At 37.2% G+C, this 25,102-nt stretch overlaps 1 protein-coding gene across 1 annotated transcript in view; it reads right to left on the bottom strand.

The window, feature by feature from the left end:
* The window catches only part of LOC144319219 (phospholipid-transporting ATPase ABCA3-like), a 134,911-nt gene that overhangs the window by 109,206 nt on the left and 603 nt on the right, over nucleotides 1-25,102 (bottom strand). Inside the window, exons 2-5 of the mRNA XM_077907074.1 lie at nucleotides 16,893-16,961; nucleotides 13,285-13,412; nucleotides 11,194-11,341; nucleotides 2,631-2,890 (exon numbers count right to left, since the gene is read on the bottom strand). Of these exons, the coding sequence (XP_077763200.1) occupies nucleotides 2,631-2,890; nucleotides 11,194-11,341; nucleotides 13,285-13,412; nucleotides 16,893-16,961 (605 nt within the window). The remainder of the gene's footprint in view (nucleotides 1-2,630; nucleotides 2,891-11,193; nucleotides 11,342-13,284; nucleotides 13,413-16,892; nucleotides 16,962-25,102) is intronic.

Genomic DNA, 25,102 nt, shown 5'->3' with positions numbered 1-25,102 from the left:
AACACCTTTTTTGAACTTAGCCACAGTAATTTCTCGCAAGATACATATATGAAAGCAAGGGAAACAAAAGCAAAAATGAATTATTGGGACTTAATCAAGGTAAAAAGCTTCTGCGCAGCAAAAGAAACAGTCAAGAAAACTAAAAGACAACCTACAGAATGGGATATGATATTTGCAAATGACATTAGAAAAAGGGCTAATATCCAAGATATATAAAGAACTTATCAAACTCAACAGCAAAGAGACAAACAATCCAATCATGAAATGGGTGAAAGACATGAACAGAAATTTCACCAAAGAAGTCCTACACATGGCCAACAAGCACATGAGAAGATGCTCTCATCACTTGCCATCAGGGAAATAGAAATCAAAACCTCAATGAGATACCACCTCACACCAGTGAGAATGGTGAAAATTAACAAGACTGGAAGCAACAAATGTTGGAGAGGATGTGGAGAAAGGGGAACCCTCCTGCACTGTTGGTGGGAACGTGAACTGGTGCAGCCACTCTGGAATACTCTGTGGAGGTTCATCAAAGAGTTAAAAATAGAGCTACCTTACAACCCAGCAATTGCACTGCTGGGGATTTACCCCAAAGATACAGATGCAGTGAAACAGCAGAACACCCACACCCCAATGTTTATAGCAGCAATGTTCACAATAGTCAAACTGTGGAAGAAGCCTCGGTGTCCATCAATAGATGAATGGGTAAAGGAGATGTGGTATATGTATACAATGAATATTACTCCCCCATTAGAAATGATGAATACCCACCATTTGCTTTGATGTGGATGGAACTGGAGGGTATTATGCTGAGTAAGTAAGTCAATCAGAGACGGAAAACCATTATATGGTTTCATTCATATGGGGACTATAAAAAATAGTGAAAGGGATTATAGGGGAAAGGAGAGAAAATGAGTGGGAAATATCAGAGAGGGTGACAGAACATGAGAGCCTCCTTAACTCAGAACGAACAAGGGATAGTGGAAGGTGAGGTGGGCAGGGGGATGGGGTGACTGGGTGACGGGCACCGAGGGGGCCACTTAACGGAATGAACATTGGGAGTTACACTATATGTTGGAAATCAAACTCCAATAAAAAATATATCCCAAAAAACAATACTGCCATAAAAAAACTTCTTAAATCACGGAATCACAAAATCTTGGAATTGATTTGTATCCAAATTCATCTAGACATAATTTCACAGGATTATTTCTTTGTAGCTCTCTTTATTCCAGAGATGTTTGAGGGCAACTGGCATTTAAATTATCTTTATAAACAACAATGATAACAAGGTGAAGAGTAGGTAGGGGCCAAATATAAGAAAATGTATATGCTTAAGTGGATTTTATTCAGCAGAGAGCAAAGATACATTCATCCTTAAATTTTGTTTATAGTCATTTGTGTTACAGGACAATTACTCTAGCAACAATGTGCAAGGTTAATTCAGAGGACAGCTGAGGGGTGGTGAGACTTGTGACAAGAGCCTTGAGTGAGAAGAGGTGGATGGTAAGAAACAACGTAGGACTGATCTGTGAAGTGGTGTGGTCACTAAGAAAGGGAAGAGAGAAAATGACATGATTCACAATGACACGAGGAAACTAGTGAAATGGAGAGATGGCTGATGTTAACAGCCACATCTAATAGCTATTGAGGGATTACTAGGTGCCTGGAAATGTACCAAACATTCAACATGTTTTCCTCCTTGACACTTCACAATCTCAGGCCTAGGTGCTTTGATAGTGATGATTTTTTACATAATACCTAGCTTAATATCATGACCACCTTGCAAATTAGTAATTGTACTCAACTTATGTCTGACAAAAAAAGCTAGAAAAGTTATACGACATTTCAAAGTCAACAAATAATAGACGTAGAATTCAAATCTATGATTTATAAAGTTCCTGAAACAAACTAAGCAATAAATCAATTATATATATAAGTATATAAATCATCTCTCCCTCTCTATATATTTAATATATTATATATTAATTATAAATATGTAATATATATTTAACATATATATAACATTAATAATTGGTTAAATGACTATATTTTGAACTGCAAAGAGTCTGTCCATAAAACAACTTGGTCTCTACCCAGACACGGAAATTCTGAAGGGGACTATAAGAGGACATTTAGAGAAAAAAAAATCAGAAATTAGAAAAACTAACCACAGAATTACAGAATCTTTTTTTTATTTTTTTATTTTTTATTTTTATAATAAATTTATTTTTTATTGGTGTTCAATTTACCAACATACAGAATAACACCCAGTGCTCAATCTTGAAATTTACTTGTATCTAAATTCATCAAGACAATTCCACAAGCCCAGTGGATTACTTTTTTTGCAACTCACCTGTTTCAGAGAGATTTTAGAGCATTTGGCATTTAAATTCTATTTGTAATAATCTTGTAATCTTCTAGAGATAAAACTGAAGAATTTCAATAAAAACAAAATTTGAGAAAATTCCCAAAAGAAATAAGTGCTTACTTTCTGACTGCTAGTGAAACATAACCATCTACCAGCGCTGAGAGTGTAAAAATAATCCAAGTCTCCACAAAAATTTATGCTACAGACCCAACTTTTTCTACAGAAGTTCTATTTACCGCAAGAAAAGTAGAGTTACCTTCAATCTGTTTTCCTTTTCCCACACAATAGCCTGAGTGAGGGTAAGATGATTCATAGAGAAGATAAATAAGATTACTAAAGGGATGAAAATACCAAAAAAGGTAAAGAAGTAATCATGAGAATATGCTGGATATGGAAATCTCTGAACAAAGACAGTGACGTCTTGAAATAGCTTTCGTGTAGCCGTGTGGTTATAGTATTTCATGATGGCCCGATCCAAGGCATGCTGCATAACCAGGAACCCTTCAGTGATATACCCTAAACGAGAAAACAAGGATTGCTAAGTACAACAGAACAAGAAATAGCTGAACTGAACAAAGAGAAAGGTAATTAAAGTATATCAAAAACAAACAACAAAGTTAATTCTTGTAAAGAGGCCCTTGTTATAAGCTAAATTTCACAGAGCAGCTGTTATGTTTCCCAATGCAGATACATAATAAATACTTTTTTATTATTCAAAAAAATTTTTACCTGAGTATAGTTGACACACAATGTCACATTAGTTTCAGGTGTACAATGTAGTGATTCAACATGTTTACACCTTATGCCATGCTTACCACAAGTGTAGATACCATTTGTCACCATACAATGCTATTACAATACAATTGACTATATTCCTTATGCTGTGCCTTTTATTCCCATGACGTATTTATTCCTTAACTGGAAGCCTGTATCTCCCATTCCCCTTCACCCACTCTGCCCATCCCCTCCTCCTCTCTGGCAATCATCAGTTTTTCTCTGTATTTACAGGTCTGATTCTGCTTTTTATTTATTCATTTATGTTTTTTTTAGATTCTTTTTAAAAGGATCCTAATTCCCAGCTTCTTAAAAGTAAAATATTGTATGAAATTACAGAGCTGCTTTCTGCAATTGAATAAACTATTGCATAGGTAAAGACTTTAATTTGGTACCTCTGACATTTGAAAACTTAAGTGAAGTTCATACCGAGTTATATGAGCTGATGTCCACTAAAGCAGAACTGCTCAATGTGGTCCTTGGATCTGTGGCATTATGCAAATAGTTTCTGTTACATACGTTTAGTATAAAAATGAGCAAACACCTAAAAACTTTTATCAAAGTCTGGCATTGCCATGTCATTTAAAAACAATTTTCTACTCATCTATATAAGTTTTTTATTGATTTTGAATGGAATCTGTATTACATTTTCTCCCCTCTGGATCTTGGCTTACTGTTCAATAGGGTCTTTCACATAAGCAGAAATATTTACTTTTGGGATCCCTGGGTGGCTCAGGGGCTTAGCGCCTGCCTTTGGCCCAGGGTGTGATCTTGGAGTCCCAGGATCGAGTCCCACATCAGGAGCCTGCATCTCCCTCTGCCTGTGACTCCACCCCCCTCTCTCTCCCTCTCTGTCTCATGAATAAATAAAATCTTATTTTTTAAAGAAATATTTACTTTTAATGAAGTTCAATTTGTCTGTTTCTTACTTTTATAGCAATACTTTTTCTGTCTTAATGAATCACTACTGGCCCCAAATTCATGAAGATATTCTCATAAATTTTGTTGTGGAAGCATTTTTTACATTTAGGCTTATGATCATTTTGTTAATTAACTTTGTTAATTAACTAATTTTGTATAGAGATGAGTTGGTGATCAAGATTCACTCTTTCCAACTAAATACCATGTTATTCCATCACAATTTGTTCAAATAGATTTCCTTTCCCCAATGAATCATATTGGAGCCTTCATGGAAAAATCAAATGACTGTATGTACATGAGTCCTTTCCAGACACTCCATTCTTTTTATTGATGTATTTGTTCATCCTTACACCTAATAGAGCAATGTCTTAATTATGTAGATTTATAATAAGTCTTGAATGTTCTTTAACATTGGCATTCTTTTCCAGGATTTTTTTTTACTAATCTAGACCCTTTGTATTTCCATATAAATTTTATAATGAGCTTGCCATTTTTTTTAAAAGACTGCTAGGATTCTATCACTATATTGCTAACATAGATCAAACTAGGGAGAAGCTGCCTTCTAACAATTTTGAATCATCCAACCAATGAGATTTAGGTGTTTCATCATTTGTTAAGGTCTTTTAAATTTTTCTCTCAGAAACGTTTTGTTGTTTTTGGTGTAGATTTATAATTTGTTTTTGTATACTGTCTTTCTATCTTGGGTATTTGCTAAATTTACATATTATATGTAGTACTTTTTTGTGGACATCTTCAGAATCACCTGCTTAACATGATTCTGTCAACTTCATATAATTTCACTCCTTCCAAAATCTGTACCTTTTATTTCATTTCTTTTTTGGGATATGTTAGGACTTCTAGTAATATGCTGAAAAGAACTGATGACAGCAAACATCTTTACTTCATTCTTATTAGGGGAAATGTTCAATATTTCACCAGGAAGATACAAATTTCTAACACATGTACTTTATCAGATTCAGAAACTTCACTTTTATTGCTACTTTGGCTTGGAGAGTTTTTTAAATATACTTTTTATTTTGTAAAAAAATGTAGTCTTACAGAAAAGTTGCAAAAATAATACAGAGTCCTATATACCATGCATTCTCAACAGCTATAGCTTCAAGCAGGCCATAGCACATAAAACAGATCTGTAGTATGTCTGTGGCAATAAACTTTAATGAAGGCAATGTACTTAGGGAAAAAATGTCTAAAATGATTCCCTAGAAGGGCAATAATGAAAAAAAGATTGAGAAATATTGTTAATATCCTGCACCCAGCTTCCCAAATATTACATCTTATATTATCATGGTACATTTGTGAAAACTAAGAAATTGAATTGGTACAATTTCTAATTTATAGAAACTTTGTTTGGATTTCACCAGTTTTTCCCTAGTGCCATTTTTTCTTTCTATTCCCATCCAGGATTCTACATTGCATTTAGTTGTCATGTCTCCTTAGTCTCCTCTGACCTATGAAACTTTCTCATCCTTTCTTGATTTTCATGACCTTGAGAGTTTTTGAGAATCTTAGGCATGTACTTTGGAGGATGTCCTACAGCTTAGGTTTGTACAATGTTTTTCCACTAATAGACTAGAGTTAAAAGTTTTGGAGAAGGATACCACAGAGCTAAAATGCCCTCTTTATCACATTATACCACATTATATCATTTTGATGTCATTACATGAAAATACTCATAAAATTGTTTTAAATTCCTTGTCTGCAAATTTCAGTATCTGGCTTATCTGTCCATTTATTTATATTGACTTTTTTCTTTTAATTTTAGGTAACATTTTCCTATTCCTTTGCATATCCTATAATTTTGGATCTTGTGCCAGAAATTGTTATGAAAGGAACAGTGGACACTTAACTGTATAATGTTTGTTCTATTTTCTGAAAGATGCTAGCTCTTTCCTTTGTCATAGAGCCAAAGGGAGGAGCTGATCATTAAAATTCCAAGAGTTTAGTTGAGTCGAATTTGGGCCTCAACTTTAAATTCAGTTCACTTCTGTTTTCAAATGGTACCTTTTACCTTTCTGCCCAATTCTCCTTTCTACTGTGCCATGGATGATGGACATGTGTACTTTGTTAGGGTCTCATGTAGGACAAGCTTGGGCTATAGTTTCACTAACAGAGCTCTGGTTTACTTTGGGATTCAGTTTCATCTGGTTTCCACAATACAAATGCTGTCAAATTGTACAAATTCTGCTTCCTAGTTTACCTCCACTGCTGGCAGCTGAATAAACATCCCAAAGTTAGGGGGCAGCTGAAACACCCACTCTGCCAGCCCACACCACTGGGAAATGCACAGCTGCTTTTTCCTGATCTCTACAAAGTATATCTATGTTCAGCCCAATTCATGCCCAGGTTAGGTACTTGCTTCCAGGTACAGAAGCCATAGAAGCTCTTTATGTAAAAAGGGCCCGTTCCTCTCTGGAATTCAGTTCATCAAAGCTTCCTTGCATTCAAAACTCTAAAATGCCTTCATGATATATAATTTGCATTTTATTGTTTTTCATTCTCAATGTTTTATAAAAGTACTAGTTTACAATGACTTGAAAATTAAAAAAACAAAGCAAAACAAACAAACAAACAAACAAACACCCAGGACCTTCACCAGAGGAGCACTACCTTAAAGAACATTTATTTTCATTGGGACAAGGTCAACTTCCAAGCACAGGCTCCCCATACAGCTATCCATGGAAGCCTATAGTCTGCCCCAATATTCCTTCAGAGAGAAGTATTGATAAGACTTTAATTCAAGATGATTTATTTATTTCTCAAAGTCCCTTACTGACTGTAGAAGAGCATGAATGTTTTTAGTGAGGACACAGAGATTCATGTATACATAAATTAAATGTATTTTTAATTGTTCTTGGTAACACACCAAGTTCAGTGTTGATTTCATACATACTGCATTTAATTTACAACTGCAATACTTATGGGTTATTTAGCCCTTAGCACACTTTACACAATCTCTGTGCGAGCCCCAGGTACTTTACCTGTGGAATTGATGTAATCAAACCTGTCTCACAGTACTTTGGAATAAGAGTTAAAGACTCAAAAATTTTAGCTGTTGCTATGCCAGAGTGAGGAAGAACATGCAGTAAAAATATCTATTATATAAATAAAAATTGTTTTCCTGTTTAGAACTACTGTATAAATTAAGAAATTAAGGTTATATTAAGGAAAAGAGTTTATAGAGACAAGCAAGTAATTCAACAAAAATAGGGATTAGAGCCTTTAATCAACTAGTCTATTAACATTTTTTAATAAATTAATTTTTTATTGGTGTTCAGTTTACCAACATACAGAATAACACCCAGTGCTCATCCCGTCAAGTGTCCCCCTCAATGCCCGTCACCTACTCACCCCCACCCCCCGCCCTCCTCCCCTTCCACCACCCCTTGTTCGTTTCCCAGAGTTAGGAAACTGAGGGGGTGTTCTGTCTCCCTTTCTGATATTTCCCACACATTTCTTCTCCCTTCCCTTCTATTCCCTTTCACTATTATTTATATTCCCCAAATGAATGAGAACATACACTGTCCTTCTCCGATTGACTTACTTCACTCAGCATAATACCCTCCAGTTCCATCCACGTTGAAGCAAATGGTGGGTATTTGTCGTTTCTAATGGCTGAGTAATATTCCATTGTATACATAAACCACATCTTCTTTATCCATTCATCTTTTGATGGACACCGAGGCTCCTTCCACAGTTCGGCTATTGTGGACATTGCTGCTAGAAACACCGGGGTGCAGGTGTCCCGGCATTTCATTGCATCTGAATCTTTGGGGTAAATCCCCAACAGTGCAATTGCTGGGTCGTAGGGCAGATCTATTTTTAACTCTTTGAGGAACCTCCACACAGTTTTCCAGAGTGGTTGCACCAGTTCACATTCCCACCAACAGTGTAAGAGGATTCCCCTTTCTCCATATCCTCTCCAACATTTGTTGTTTCCTGCCTTGTTAATTTTCCCCATTCTCACTGGTGTGAGGTGGTATCTCATTGTGGTTTTGATTTGTATTTCCCTGATGGCAAGTGATGCGGAGCATTTTCTCATGTGCGTGTTGGCCATGTCTATGTCTTCCTCTGTGAGATTTCTGTTCATGTCTTTTGCCCATTTCATGATTGGATTGTTTGTTTCTTTGGTGTTGAGTTTAAGAAGTTCTTTATAGATCTTGGAAACTAGCCCTTTATCTGATAGGTCATTTGCAAATATCTTCTCCCATTCTGTAGGTTGTCTTTTAGTTTTGTTGACTGTATCCTTTGCTGTGCAAAAGCTTCTTATCTTGATGAAGTCCCAATAGTTCATTTTTGCTTTTGTTTCTTTTGCCTTCGTGGATGTATCTTGCAGGAAGTTACTGTGGCCGATTCAAAAAGGGTGTTGCCTGTGTTCTCCTCTAGGATTTTGATGGAATCTTGTCTCACATTTAGATCTTTCATCCATTTTGAGTTTATCTTTGTGTATGGTGCAAGGAGCGGTCTAGTTTCATTCTTCTGCATGTGGATGTCCAATTTTCCAGCACCATTTATTGAATAGACTGTCTTTCTTCCAGTGGATAGTCTTTCCTCCTTTATTGAATATTAGTTGACCATAAAGTTCAGGGTCCACTTCTGGGTTCTCTACTCTGTTCCATTGATCTATGTGTCTGTTTTGTGCCAGTACCACACTGTCTTGATGACCACAGTTTGTAGTACAACCTGAAATCTGGCACTGTGATGCTCCCAGATATGGTTTTCTTTTTTAAAATTCCCCTGGCTATTTGGGGTCTTTTCTAATTCCACACAAATCTTAAAATAATTTGTTCTAACTCTCTGAAGAAAGTCCATGGTATTTTGATAGGGATTGCATTAAACGTGTATATTGCCCTGGGTAACATTGACATTTTCACAATATTAATTCTGCCAATCCATGAGCATGGAATATTTTTCCATCTCTTTGTGTCTTCCTCAATTTCTTTCAGAAGTGTTCTATAGTTTTTAGGGTATAGATCCTTTACCTCTTTGGTTAGGTTTATTCCTAGGTATCTTATGCCTACAGCAAATATCATTCTCAATGGGGAAGCACTGGGAGCCTTTCCCCTAAGATCAGGAACAAGACAGGGATGTCCACTCTCTCCACTGCTATTCAACATAGTACTAGAAGTCCTAGCCTCAGCAATCAGACCACAAAAAGACATTAAAGGCATTCAAATTGGCAAAGAAGAAGTCAAACTCTCCCTCTTCATCGATGACATGATACTCTACATGGAAAACCCAAAAGCCTCCACCCCAAGATTGCTAGAACTCATACAGCAATTTGGTAGCGTGGCAGGATACAAAATCAATGCCCAGAAATCAATGGCATTTCTATACACTAACAATGAGACTGAAGAAAGAGAAATTAAGGAGTCAATCCCATTTACAATTGCACCCAAAAGCATAAGATACCTAGGAATAAACCTAATCTATTAACATTTTTAATTTTCATTTCATGCTATATAAATATTTAAGTGTGCTTATATACACACACATGGATTATCAGCTTCAAGTACAGAGAGCTGAATTAATCAACTCCTCAATTCATGACCCAATAAATGGTTCATGACCCTTAATCTACTTTATTTATTTTCTTATATTCCTATTTTCCTTGCCCCTCTTTCCTACCCATTGGCAACATTTCTAATATGTTTGATGAGTACTTTTGTGTTTCTATATTTTCTTCTAAATTTCCCACTGGTTTTTCATTTGCATATACTTTATGTTAATGAAATTATATAATAAACTACTAGCTTAGTTCCCTGCAAGATGCTGCTACATCTAGTCCAGTTTTCTTAATCCACTGCTCTGATGCTGCCTCCTACTCCTTGCCACCACAACCACCATTGCCAGGAGCTTTCTTATGGATCCACAAAAAAAGTTTAGGATTTCTACCCAAGAACATATTGTTAATTTGGCTACTACTATGGTCTGAATGTCCATGTTCCCCAAAATCCACATGTTGAAATCCTAACCCCTAAAAGGTGATGGGGGGGGGGGCCTGTGAGTGGTGCTAAAATCATGAGAGTGCAGCTCTCATAAATGGAATTAGGACCTTACAAAACAGGCTCCAGAGACCTCTCTAGCAAACCAAACTATGTTTGAAAGCACAGGCTAGGAACCAGGAAGAGGGCCCTTACCAGAGAATAACCATGCTGGTGCCTTGATCTTGGACTTCACAGTCTCCAGAAGTAAGAAATAAATTTCTGTTGCTTATAAGCTACCCAGTGTGTGGTATGTATTTTGTTATAGCCACCCAAACAAACTAATAAAGCTGCCACTGACAGACTGCCCCCCACCCAGAATGTCTATATCAGCTTATTCAGCCTCCCTCCTGCAGTGCATTTATATATCCCTGGCAGCTCTTAGCATTATCCAACTTTCTAAGTTTTTCACCAGTCTAACCCTTATAAAGTAATAATCCAGGCAAATTTCATAATGTATTATATACATGGGAAAAGACTTAAGATTCCTTTTTAAATTCTATACAAAACAATTTCAACACCTAACAGAGTAAATGTCATAGCTCTGTCAAATTAAATTTTGTACTTTTGTTATTCTTTTAGCATATTTAACTTGTAGGTTATTTCAAATTTCTATGATTTATGATAAATTGGTTATAGCTTGTTTTTCTTATTGAGTGATTTTCTCAAGGTAAATGGGAATTATTGTTAATGAAAGCAAAGCATCCTTTCAAAGATGTTTTAATGATAGTCTGCATAATAAATTTTAAATTGCTATAGCTATATTAAAAACTATTCATCAACCCAAAAGAATAGTATACAGTTATAATGGATCAGACTCTGTCAGTATCTGGAAATATATATGTTAGTCATTAAAATAAAAATTTCACAAGTGAACCTACATGAAAATATAAGGTATACACTGACCAGGAAAAGATAAAAATACACTGTTCCAATGTATAGAAATTTTACACAAGTTTTGGAACACTGAAAATTTTAAATAAAGAAATCACCAGCAGCACAGCAAGTTAAAAATTAACTTTAATTTTCATCACCAGGTTGAAGAAATACAGGTATAAATATGTGATGGCTCTTACCATAAGACTGGGATATTAAAATAAGAATGACTAAAGATCTGCTCACCAGGTGGCCCCCCATTTGAATTACGTTCACTTCTGGGTCCCAAAGAAGGAAAAGTTGGAAAGAGAACACCTGTTTCCCAGCCTCCAGTTCGGAAGAAACTCACATACTTGTTCCTCTGAAAACCACTAAAACGCAGAGAATATTTTACCTATAAAGAGCAAAAAGAAATCTGTAAATGAAAAAAATAATTAAGCAAGAATGAGAAACAAAAGGAAGCTAAAGAAAAATTGCACGTGTGATTCTGAGGCAGACTGTCAAGCACTAAGTAGATTCTGAACACCAGCCAATGGAGCAGACTTGTTGTGTGGCTACTGTGGGTCTGCGGTAAGCAAACACAGTGGCAACTTGCACACCACTGCCAATATTTTCCCCCCAAAATAGATAGCTGGCATGCATACTGAAATGAAATATACCAAAAGGTATTGCTAATTTCTCTTTCCATTATGTCAGTCAAGTATTCCAAGAGGAAAATTTCTTGCTCTCCTAAAAGTGATTGTAACATAAGAAAGAATCCCACATGAGGAAAGAGGAGAAATGTGATAAAGTATAAATATGAAATACTGCATAATTTCATTATTAAATAAAAAGATAATACTAATTCTAGAGAACTAAGTAAACTTCAAGGTAAATCATGCTGGGCCTAAGTAGCTTTACAAGACAGCAAATGGTCTAGCAGCTAACTAGGGGCAGGGGTCAGACCAGAGAAATCGGTAATATCAAGAGGGGCAGGCAGAGGTCATAAACTAGGTAAATATTAATATGCTTAGTTATCAAGACAAAAGCTTTAGTCACTTATTGCATGTTCAAGGATTAAGAAGCATCATCTGTTCCTCAAGGAGCTCAAATTCTAGTTGAGACAACATATATATTTACATCATAGAAAATTCAGTGATAGTAATATGTACAGGGCATTTATGGGAGTATGAAGGATCAAAGGGGTGGGTGTGGTTAGGAGAGCCACTGTACAGTGAGTCACAGTAACAGTATTAAAGGTAAGAGTGAGCCAAGTAGCAAGGCAGTAGGGAGGTTGTACAAGGCATAATAGGTGAAGTTTGAAACTACCAAAAACATGTTGACCAGGCTCTATATATACACTGATGAGCCTACATCAGCATCACTTACACTGAATCAGTAACTTGAGGGAATTTTATATATGTGAAAGGAGGGAGGGAATGATGGGACTGAATGGAAAGATACCTACAACTCTACTTATGACACAGTGGTTTTCCTTACTTCTTCATTCCATTGACAACCATCTGTATCTTAAATGTAGAATTATCGCTTCATGCAATCATCTGTACCATATTCTGGTTATTTCCCTCAACACCAAGGACGCCAAGTTCAAAGCACAGTGCTCGTCTCACTTTCTTGGAAGTTGTTATTAGAATCTTCCTCAGAGTCCGCCTATATCCTAATTCTGATTCTGCTTGACTAACCTTAGCACTGTTTTCTAGATTTAGATTTTGGAGAAAAATGATGAGATTCAGCCAAAAGAAAGAGGAACCTTTTCATGTTGTGTTACATGCTTTAATACCTCAGGTCTTTTGACCTGTGAAATGTGCATTTACTTCACTATCACGCACAGAGCCGGAGGCAGCTGCCTTATCAGATACAGTGGTAAAGGTCAACGTCTCCTATGCTTCTGATCTATAAGAACTAAACCTAGTATGTGGTGAATTTAATTCTTTCCCCATCAACATAAAGCTCTGGCTATATAGATGCACAGACACAGAGATTAGCTAGATTTGGATTTAAATCTCTGCTCTACAGGCAGCCTGGGTAGCTCAGCGGTTTAGTGCCGCCTTCAGCCCAGGGTGTGATCCTGAAGACCTGGGATCGAATCCCACGTCAGGCTCCCTACATGGAGCCTGCTTCTCCCTCTGCCTGTGTCTCTGCCTCTCTCTCTCTCTGCGTCTCTCATGAATAAATAAAATCTTAAGAAAAAAAATCTCTGCTCTACTATGTACAAGCAGCATGGTTTTGGGTAAGCTGCAGTCTCCTGACTTAATGAATGAAATAATTATGCCTCTACTTGATTAAGCCTCAGAAACTGGAAGTACACTTACGAGGTTCTACATAAAACCTTCTTACCTTAAATGGCAGGGGATCATTACTATTTTGGAACTTGTGGTCAAAAATAATACCAACCAACACTTTTTTAGAGTTATTCTCTTGCTTAACATACTCTTCAAATTTTCTTTCTGAAGAAAAGCCTTGAACTGTAGAGAGAAAAAATCGAATGTGAGTTGCCCACATAAAGGCAAAGTATCTGACTGCCTTTTCTATCTATAGGATGGGGAAATGATTTACATGGGTGAAAGTCTATCAAAATATAAATTATAAAACATTGTTGCTCAAACATTGGCATAACAAAAATGGATATTAGGAGTACATAAAATGTTTAAGAGTTTTAAAACTTTTATCACAAGTTTAAAATATAATTATTATAATAACTGCATACTGAAATAAAGTAAGGAAGAGGGATATTTCCAATGTGTTTTTAAAGTTCCACCTTGGAAGGAAATAACAAAATTGATCCATGCAATCTATTCAAAGTCCTAGAAGATGGGAATCTTTAATATATGAATAAAAAATCCTCAGAAGTTGAAGAATGAAACTTCACAAGTTTAATATTTGAGGTGATTATGTGTCATAATCATTATTTTTTCTATAGTTGGGAAATCCCAACTATGCTGCACTTTTCTCAGGGTGGGCACAGCTGGGATATTACAGCAGGGACAAAGCTGTAAGTAGGATTTCAGGGACTGGAATCAGATTTGCACCTACACAAAATGAGCAGAAGCAAGAGGAAACAAAGTCCTTAAGAGAATTCAAATGATTAAAGCTGGAAAAACAAAGTCTACATTAAACATAACAAAACAAAACAACATAGGAACACAGCTGGAAATAGAACCTAATATTGAAAGTACGCTGTGAACGAAGTGAAGTGTGTACAAGCAGGTAGTCAGGCACACTTTGGGGCGGGTAACCCCGACTTCCGCATCTGAGCATAACCACTGTCATCCGTGCCACCCATGCATCCTTTATGTCTCAGGAAACCTCCCAATCTCTTTCCCTTAACCACTAAATGTTGTGGGAAATCTCCATGACGCTTTGTAATTGCCACGCTGTAGTGGTAAGCTTCAAGGAAGGTATTTACTACTCAAGCAGGAGTATGAGAGATAAAGGGAGGAGAGATTTGTGAGGACTTTATGAGGCTAAAACATGTGTTTGCCTAGATTTCTCAGAAAATGGAACTGCAGGGAAGTTTATTATTTATTTATTTTCATTTATTATCTGGGGTGACTTTATTTTTCCCCAGCTTTATTGAAGTTCATGACATATAAAAATTGTGTGTATTTAAGGTGCAAAACATGATGGTTTGATGTATGTGTACACTATAAAATGACTGCCACAATCAAGCTAATTAATGTATCCATGACCACACAGTTACCACTTATTTTACCTTTAAAATTATCTGCCCAGAGTTATTGAGGTATCACTCACAAATTAAAAGTATACATATGTAGGTTGTATAACATGATTTTAAGGTACACAACATGTTTTAATATATGCATATATTATGAAATGATTACCAAAATCAGGTTAATTAACACATCTATCACCTTACATAGTTACCATCTTTTTTATTTGAGAACACTACAAGATCTAGTCTCTGAATACATTTAATATACAGTATTGTTAACTATAGTCACCATGTACATTAGATTGCCAGGACTTATTTGTCTTTATAACTGAAAGTTCATACAACTTGACCAATAACTCCCCATTTTCCCCACCCATCCCCAGCTCCAGAAACCATGAAACTATGATTCTTTTTTTTCTGAAACCATGATTCTACTCTCTGCTTCTGTGAGCTCAACATTTTTAGATAACACATATAAGTGAGATTATACAGCATCTTTCTGTGTCCAGCTTATTTCACTTAGCATGATGTCCTCCAAACATACATATTGTTACAAATGACAGGATTTCCTTCTTTTTTATGACTGAATAATCACATTTTCTCTATGTGTCCATCTGTTGATGGACACTTTGGTTGCTACTATATGTTGGTTAATTGTAAATAATGCTACAATGAATAACTACAAAGCTGCAAACCTTGAAAAAGGGAGAAGCACAGGGTAAGTGCTATATTCACCCTGATATTTTGCCTGAAAGTGTTTGCAGAAAGCTGCAGACTTACTGAGCTGAAGAAAAAAGGTGAGAGTTTGGGCTGTCAAAATGGCTAGAACTTGAAAAGTTCCAGAGAGAAGAAAACAGCAGAGAAGTGGAAAATTGACTTGTAAGTCAACCCCTAGTCACCAGCCAACCCCTTAACTGATGATGCCTAGGTTCAAGCCATGAAACCAAGAAAATAACAGCAGGTGGCAGGCTACACTGCTAAGCAGGGATTTCAGTAGGTGGACAATATTGATGAACCAAAGAATAGAGTTCAAGCCCCACAAAGGTAGTGGAGCCTTCATAAATACTCCAGCTTTGCAGCTGACACACTAGAAGAGCCACACCCTAGGACAAGGGGTAAGCTGCAGTTGTAAAGACAAAACTAAAATACAGTCCTCACGAAGAAGCTCAAAACCAGACTTTGATGGAATCAAGTCACTCTGTCAGTATTCTAACAACTATCCAGAAGAAAACTTAAGCCTCTTTGGATACACATAAGCTCATGCTTATGCTGTGTGCCTCTATGTTCCTCTGGCACACCATCATATAGCACTGGGGTTATACTTACCCAGGTTTAAGAAGCACAATGAGAAACGAGGAACACAGTATCATAGAATTGGATAATAACCTAAAATAATATAAATTGATCATATAATTTTTAAATATTGCTACTTGTTTTAGTCTCTAGGAGAAAACACTTTATATGAATTTAACTCTCAAGTTTAACAAAATCTATAATAGTATACCTAGGAGGTTACTATCTGGTAATAAGGATATATCCTACAATCTTTAGTTGGCAGATAAATGCCCAATTAAAAGGTTATACATATGTCTTCACTGAAACTCAATTTAATAATACATTTTTTTAAAAAAACTTCTATTTCTAACCTGAGAAATTATACTGTAAATCCCTTTTCACAAGTTCAACGATACCCTTCACCACAACACTTTTGGAAGGCACAAAAGCCAGTTCCCATGCACCAGGAAAAATCATGGGCACTTCAAGGAATGCAGGCAACTCATCAACAGGCTGAAGAGAGTAATTGAAAGGCCCATAGTTCCTTATAATCAAAAGCTTGCGTGTTAACAAAAGTGTACCAGCAAATATTAATGTTAGGACGAATTCCATAAATAATGCCATCAATCGTCGTCTCTAGGAGATGGAAACAAAAAGATTATGTTAATTGTCCTATGAGTCCATTAACTCTGCAAACGCTTAATTGTTTTATATTAACAACACTTCTTAAGAGAAGATATATAGATAACAAAAAAGAACAGCTTCACTCTATAATAGCAGTAATTTCCTGGACCATCTTTTCATTCATTCCTTTCTACATGTCATTCTGCTATTATTTCACTCTGTAAGGACTCTTCATATTTGGAAGAGATAACCCCAGCCATAGAATTGAGAAGAATATAACAATATAAATTGAAATGCAGGGATCAGGCTGTAAGACATTTTCCACTGTGGTCTCTTAGCTATTGCAAAAAATCTTATAGATAGCTCAACTTACTTTTAAAATAAAATTCTTCCACAGAAGAGCCATAAATTTGTAAAACCATGAGAAATCCATTCTTCAGCTCTATGGAGGGAGTAAAGATTTTACAAAAATAAATTAAGTTTATAACAAAATGTAAATTTTAGACAAGTAATTTACTTAAATTTAAATTGTTTCATTTTCTAATCAAGCGTAAGGGATGACAAAAAGAAACAATAAGCATTTGAAATATTTGAGATTTTTATCCCTATATCCTTACTTGGTATTCCTGAGTTTCTAGTATATATAAAACTTCAAGCACAAAACAAATATCAGTAAGTTATTGATGCAAATTTCCAGGTAAATCTGACCTTTTCCAGTTATTATCAAAAACACTAATTTAAAAAATAATACAAAAAAATAATTACCATCAGCAAAAAGACAAAATGGTATGGAAAATGACATCACAGCTATAAACCCAAAATGCCACTCAACAATTAGCAAGATTGAAAGTACCTCCATTAATAACATTGCTAGTGGGAACAGATTCATTCTTATATTTCACAAATACATGCTGAACTTTTATTAAGTGACATATTAAGTGTAGGTGTATAATAGGAAACATAACAAATAAAACCCTTCCTTCATGGTATGGGCCGCATTGTAGGCTATTAATAATCCAGAATCTGAAGTGGACTATCTATCAATTCCCAGCTCTACTACTGTCTGTGTGATCTTGAAAACTTGACTTAAATTCTTGCAGCTACCAGGGAGAGAGCTAAAATTCAGGGCCAGAAAGGGGAGACATTATTTTTAAACCTCACCTTATAAATAATGATGACTATGGAGGAGATTGGCCTTCCCAGGAATTGCAGCTCAATTTCAAATTTCAATCTTTGATACCAGATGAAGGTATCCCATATTGCAAATGCCTACAGGTGACTGATATAAGAAAATAAATCCTCTCAGGAAAAAAATAACATCCTGGGGAGACAGCTATTCCTATTTTCTGCATATAATTATCTGGCAGTCCTTACACTTAGGGTGCAATTATCAGGAGCAAAATTTAAAATAACTACCCTTACCATTTCAAGGCAAAAAGCAAAAGAAGCTTTAGAAATTCCACAGAAGGGCATAAGATTAGGATTTCAAAGGATGGAGGAAGAAGGGCATCTAGACCTAAGCATAAAAGCTAAACTATAAAATACAAAAAAATAGATAGGAGACTATCTTTGTGGCCTTGTAGCACACAGAAATTTCCTAAAGTGAATGAAAAAATTACAAACTATAAAAAGGGGCTTCATCAAAATATAAAATTACTGTTCATCAAAAAATACCATCATGAGGGTAGCCCAGGTGGCTCAGCGGTTAAGTGCCGCCTTCAGCCCAGGGCATGATCCTGGAGACTGGGGACTGAGTCCCACGTCGGGTTCCCTGCATGGAGCCTGCTTCTCCCTCTGCCTGTGTCTCTGCCTCTCGCTCTCTCTCTCTCTCTCATGAATGGATAAATAAAAAAAAAAAAATGAGATGATGTATGTGTTAACTAAATTTATTGTTTTAGTTGTGTTAGCTAAATTTATTGTGTGTAAATTATCACACTGTACATCTTAAACTTATTCAATGTTTTAAGTCAATTATATATATTAAATCTGGAGAGGGGAAGAAGTACATATTGACAAAAAGCACAGAAAACTGATTTTAAAATGGACCAAAGTCCTTAACATACAGCTTACCATAGAAGGCATAAAGATGCCACACAAGCATATGAAAAATATGCTCCATATCATATATTATTCAGTAAATGTAAATTTAAGAAACGAGGTACCACTACACATCTATCAGAATGGCCAAAATCCATTAACACTAATGACACCAAATGTGGCCAGTATATAGAGCAACAGAAACTCTCATTCATCGCTGGTGGGAATGCAAAACATGTAGCCACTTTGGAATGGAAGAGAGTTGCAGTTTTCTACAAAACTAAACATACTCTTACCATACAGTCCAGCAATTACAGTCCTTGGTATTTATATAAAGGAGTTGAAAACTTATGTCCATACAAAAACCTGCACAGGGATGCTTACAGCAGCTTTACTTAGAATTTCCAAAACTTATAAGCAACCAGGATATCTTTTAGTAGATAAATGGATAATTATACTATAATATATCCAGAAAACAGAATATTATTCAGTGCTAAAAAGAAATGAGGTATAAAGCTATGGAAAGACATGGAAAAACCTTACATGCATAATGCTAAGTGAAAGAGGCCAATCTGGAAAGGCTACGTACTATATGATTCCAACTATATGACACTCAAGAAAAAGTAACATCATACATATATAGTATAAAAAGATCAGTGGTTCCCAGGGCTTGGGGGTAGAGGGAAAAGGAATGAATATATGGAGCCTGGAGGATTTTTAGGGCAGTGACTACTCTGTATAGACACTATAATGATGGATACATGTAATTATATATTTGTCCAACCCCACAGAATGTTTAACAACAAAAGTGAGTCCCAATGTAAACCATGGACTTTGAATAATAATGATGTTTAGGTGTAGATTTACTAATTTTAACAAACATCATACCCTGGTGAGGGAGCGGTATAAGGAAAGCTACACACGCGTGCAGGTTGTGGGTATATGGAAAATCAATACACCTTTCCTCAATTTTGCCATGAACCTAAAACTGCTCTTAAAAAAGTAAAATATTAACAAAAAGCACAGGAAAAACTTCTCAACATCATAAGTCATCAGTGAAGTACAAATAAAACAAACTGAGATACCTCAAAATACACACAAAAACAACTGACAACACATAATATTGGAGAAGATGCAAAGCAAAAGTCTCATCAATTACCAGTGGGAATACAAAATGATACAAACACTTTGGAAAGCCTTAGCAGTTTCTTTTTAAAAATTATTATTATTTTTTTAAGATTTTATTCATGAGAGACCAAGAGAGAGAAGCAGAGACATAGGGAGAGAGAGAAGCAGGCTCCCTGCAAGGAGCCTGATGCGGGACTTGATCCCAGACCCTAGGATCACGGCCTGAGCCGAAGGCAGACGCTCAACCTCTGAGCCACCCAAGCATCCTCTTTTAAAATTTTTTTTTAAAGCTTTTATTTATTTATTCATGAGAGACACACACACAGAGAGAGAGAGAGAGAGAGAGAGAGAGAGAGGCAGAGACACAGGCAGAGGGAGAAGTAGGCTCCATGCAGGGAGCCTGACGTGGGACTTGATCCCCAGTCTCCAGGATCAGGCCCTGGGTTGAAGGTGGTGCTAAACCGCTGACCCACCCGGGCTGCCCATATTATTTATTTTTAAATTACAGTACAATTAACATACAGTGTTATATTAGTTTCAGGTATACAATATAGTGATTCAGGATTCTATACATTATGCAGTGCTCATTATGGTAAGTGTACTCTTAATCTCTGTTGTCTATTTCACCCTTCTCCCCAGTCACCTCCCCTCTGGCAACCACCAGTTTGTTGCCTATAGTTAAGTCTCTTTTAGTTTGGTCTTTTTTGTTGTTGCTCATTTGTTTTGCTTTTTAAATTCCACATATGAGTGAGATCATATGGTATTTGTCTTTCTCTTATTTCACCTAGCATTATATTCTCTAGCTTTTTCCATGTCATTGCAAATGGCCAGATTTCATTCTTTTTTTTTAAATTTTTATTTATTTATGATAGTCACACACACAGAGAGAGAGAGAGGCAGAGACATAGGCAGAGGGAGAAGCAAGCTCCATGCACTGGGAGCCTGACATGGGATTCGATCCCGGGTCTCCAGGATCACACCCTGGGCCAAATGCAGGCGCTAAACCGCTGCGCCACCCAGGGATCCCAGATTTCATTCTTTTTTATATCTAAGTAATATACCATCATATATATAAAGATGTGATATATCACATCTAGAAGATATATATCTCTATATCTATGTATATATCTCTCTATATATATCTTACATCTTCTTTATCCATTTATTTATCAATGGACACTTGGACTGTTCCCATAAGCTGGCTATGGTAAATAAGCTGCAATCAACACAATGTGAATATATCTTTTTAAATTAAATTTTTCATTTTGAGTAAATACCAGTAGTATAATTACTGGATTATTCTGATAATTACATTTTTATTTTTTAAGTGTTTATTTAAATTCCAGTTAGTTAACATACTAACATATCCAGTGTGATATTAATTTCAGGTGTATAATATAGTGATTCAACAATTGTATACAAACAACCAGTACTCATCACAACTGCTCTCCTTAATCTCCATCACCCATTTAACCCATTCCCCTCCCCTCCAGTAACCCTGTTTGTTCTCTATAGTCTGTTTCTTGGTTTGCTTCTGTTTTCCCCTTTGCTTATTTGTGTTGTTTCTTAAATTTCACACAGGAGAGCCACTAGGTGGCTCAGTCAGTTGAGCACCTGACTCTAGGTTTCAGCTTGGGTCATGATCTTAGGATCCTAAGATCCAGCCCCGCATCAGGTTCAGTGCAGTTTGTTTATCCTTCTCTTTCTGCTCCTCCCCCTGTGCTCTCTCTTTCAAATAGATATATTTGTCTTTCTCTGACTGATTTATTTCACTTAGCGCAATACTCTCTAGCTCCATCCCTATCATTGCTAATGGCTAGATTTCATTCTTTATGGCTGAGTAATATTCCAGGATATATTTATCTCCATATATATGGATGGATATATATATCACTTCTTCATTATCCATTCATCAGTTGTTGAACGTTTGGGTTCTTTCTATTTTGGCTATTATAGATAATGCTTCTATAAACATTGGGGTGCAATGTACACCTCTGAATTAGTGCTCTTATATCATTTGAGTAAATACTTAGTAGTGCAATTGATGAATCAAAGGATAGTTCTATTTTTAACTTTTTGAGGCACCTCCATATTGTTTTCCAAAGTGGCTGAACCAGTTTACACTCCCACCAACAGTGGGAGGGTTCCCCTTTCTCCACATCCTCACCAATACCTATTGTTTCTTGTGTTACTGATTTTAGCCATTCTAAGTGTGAGGTGTTATCTCACTGTAGTTTTGATTTGCATTTCCCTGATAATAAGTGATGTTGAGCATCTTCTCATGGGTCTGTTGGCAAGCTGGATGTCTTCTCTGGGGAAATGTTTGCTCATGTGTTCTGCCCATTTTTCAATTGGATGATTTGTTTTTTGGGTGTTAAGTTGTATCAGTTCTTTATATATTTTGGATACTAACCTTTTATTGGATTTGTCATTTGCAAATATCCATTGCCATACCATAATTACCTTTTAGTTTTGTTGATTGTTTCCTTCACTGTGCAGAAGCTTTATCTTTTGATGTAGTCCCAATAGTTTATTTTTGCTTTTATTTTGCCTCAGGAGACATATCTAGAAACATGTTGTGGTAGCTGATGTCAGAGACTTTACTGCCTGTGCTCTCTTCGAGGATTTTTATGGTTTCAAGTCTCACATTTAGGTCTTTAATCCATTTCAAATGTATTTTGGTGATGGTGAAAGGCTGTGTTCCAGTTTCATTCTTTCACATGTAGCGGACCAGTGCTTCCAATACTATTTGTTGAAGAAACTTTTTCCCATTGGATAGTCTTCTCTCCTTTGTTAAAGATTAATACATGATATAGTGGTGGGTTTATTTTTGGGTTTTCTATTTGTTCTATTGATCCACGTGTTTATTTTTGTGTCAGTACCAAACTGTTTCATGATAGCTTTGCAATATAACTTGAAGTCCAGGATTGTGGTATCTCTAGCCTTGCTTTTTCTTTTTTAAAACTGCTTTGGCTAAATGGACTCTTTTGTGTTTTTTTTTTAAATAATAAATTTATTTTTTATTGGTGTTCAATTTGCCAACATACAGAATAACACCCAGTGCTCATCCCGTCAAGTGCCCCCCTCAGTGCCCGTCACCCATTCACCCCCACCCCCCGACCTCCTCCCCTTCCACCACCCTGAGTTCGTTTCCCAGAGTTAGGAGTCTTTATGTTCTGTCTCCCTTTCTGATATTTCCTACCCATTTCTTCTCCCTTCCCTTCTATTCCCTTTCACTATTATTTATATTCCCCAAATGAATGAGAACATACAATGTTTGTCCTTCTCCGATTGACTTACTTCACTCAGCATAATACCCTCCAGTTCCATCCACGTCAAAGCAGATGGTGGGTATTTGTCGTTTCTAATGGCTGAGTAATATTCCATTGTATACATTGTATACATTGTATACATTCCATTGTATACATTCATTCCAAATGAATGAGAACATATAATGTTTGTCCTTCTCCGATTGACTTACTTCACTCAGCATAATACCCTCCAGTTCCATCCACGTCAAAGCAGATGGTGGGTATTTGTCATTTCTAATGGCTGAGTAATATTCCATTGTATACATAAACCACATCTTCTTTATCCATTCATCTTTCGATGGACACCGAGGCTCCTTCCACAGTCTGCCTATTGTGGACATTGCTGCTATAAACATCGAGGTACAGGTGTCCCGGCGTTCCACTGCATCTGTATCTTTGGGGTAAATCCCCAGCAGTGCAATTGCTGGGTCGTAGGGCAGATCTATTTTTAACTCTTTGAGGAACCTCCACACAGTTTTCCAGAGTGGCTGCACCAGTTCACATTCCCACCGACAGTGCAGGAGGGTTCCCCTTTCTCCACATCCTCTCCAACATTTGTGGTTTCCTGCCTTGTTAATTTTCCCCATTCTCACTGGTGTGAGGTGGTATCTCATTGTGGTTTTGATTTGTATTTCCCTGATGGCAAGTGATGTGGAACATTTTCTCATGTGCTTGTTGGTCCTTTCTCTGTTTAAAACATAAGTAGCTCTTTTTCCAAGCCTCTTTCCTCTTTTGTAATTCCAAACTGTCTTTAGCAAGGACCTGGGAGCCATCCTTTGAAATAATGTAATCCTCAAGGAAGATAGCACCCCTATTCCCAGTCTCTGTGGGAGGGCAGGAGCTAGCTTCTAACAGGCAACAACCAGCAAGCACACATGGCCTGATTGCAGAACCACAGGAACAAACTTCAGCAAGTTACTCAATGTGTTCTACAGGTCCACCTCCCCTCTACAGTCCTCCAGCGCACTCCCATTGTCTCACTCAGCCCTCACACACCCTCCCACCCTTTGTTTCAGCAGAACTGAGCTCAGACTGACCTCCTTGCATGGAGTCTTCCTTGCCTGTTTAACTTAGTTCAGTGCAATTCTTGCTTTGGCAGACGAAAACTAAGACATGTGAGCTTCCGGCAGCACTTAACTTCCATGTTCCTTTCCTGTATTTATCGGACCGTTACTGTGTTCCGTCAGTTGAAATACTCTAATCACCTCAGAAATGGGTACCAGTAGTGTCCAGTTTCTTTTAGATGATGAAACAAGTTCGGTGAAATCAAACATTTACCTTGAGACATTGCTGTAACCTGAACGTCCGTGTCCTCCTTGCCTCCCCAGGTTTGTATGTTGAAATCCTAGCCCCATTAGGTCATGAGGATGGAGCCCTGATGAATGCCATTAATGCCCTTAAGACACAGGCCCCAGGGAGCTCCCTTGCTCCCTCCACCCTGTGAAGGACACAGTGAGAAGAGGCCTGTCTGTGAATCAGAAATCAGGCTCTCACCACACACGGGACCTGTATGAAGCTTTGAGACTTCCCAGCCTCAGGAAGTTACTCAGAGTGTCCTACTGTGAGAAACACATCTTGTTTTTAAGTACCCCAGTCATGTGCTGACTGGGGCAGTCACACAGCACATACGTTCTGGACTCAGCAGGCCGAGACCCACAGGTGCCTCCAGAGCTCTGCCTTTCAAGTACTTGCAACAGTCAAAATAAAACTTTGTTTATTTTGCTCTGGTTAGGGACACGTGGGGGCTCAGTCTGTTAAGGGTCTGCCTTCTGCTCAGGTCATGATCCTGGAGTCCCAGGATGGAGCCCCACCTCCAGCTCCCTGTTCAGCGGGGAGCCAGCTTCCCCGTCTCCCTTCGCTCCCCTGGGCTTCAGGCTCTTAGCTTCTCTGTTTGGGGGTCCAGAGAAGTATCTCTTACTTCCTGTGCTTGCTTTGGTGTCTTTGACGTGGGGGGGCACTTTCTCCTCCCTGGGAAGCCCTGGATGCATGCCCCAGAGCAGGGGGACCCGGACAGGCAGAGGACGGGAGTGAGGTCCTGTGAGGATGGAGGGCCAACACCGGGGTGTGGTGGCCCCTGACATTCGATAGTGGGGTGCAAGTCATACTA

This window comes from Canis aureus, chromosome 8 (assembly GCF_053574225.1).
Source record: "Canis aureus isolate CA01 chromosome 8, VMU_Caureus_v.1.0, whole genome shotgun sequence".
NCBI classification, from domain to species: domain Eukaryota; kingdom Metazoa; phylum Chordata; class Mammalia; order Carnivora; family Canidae; genus Canis; species Canis aureus.
The sequence above is the reverse complement of the archived record's forward strand: the minus strand, read 5'-3'. Positions and strand labels throughout refer to the sequence as shown.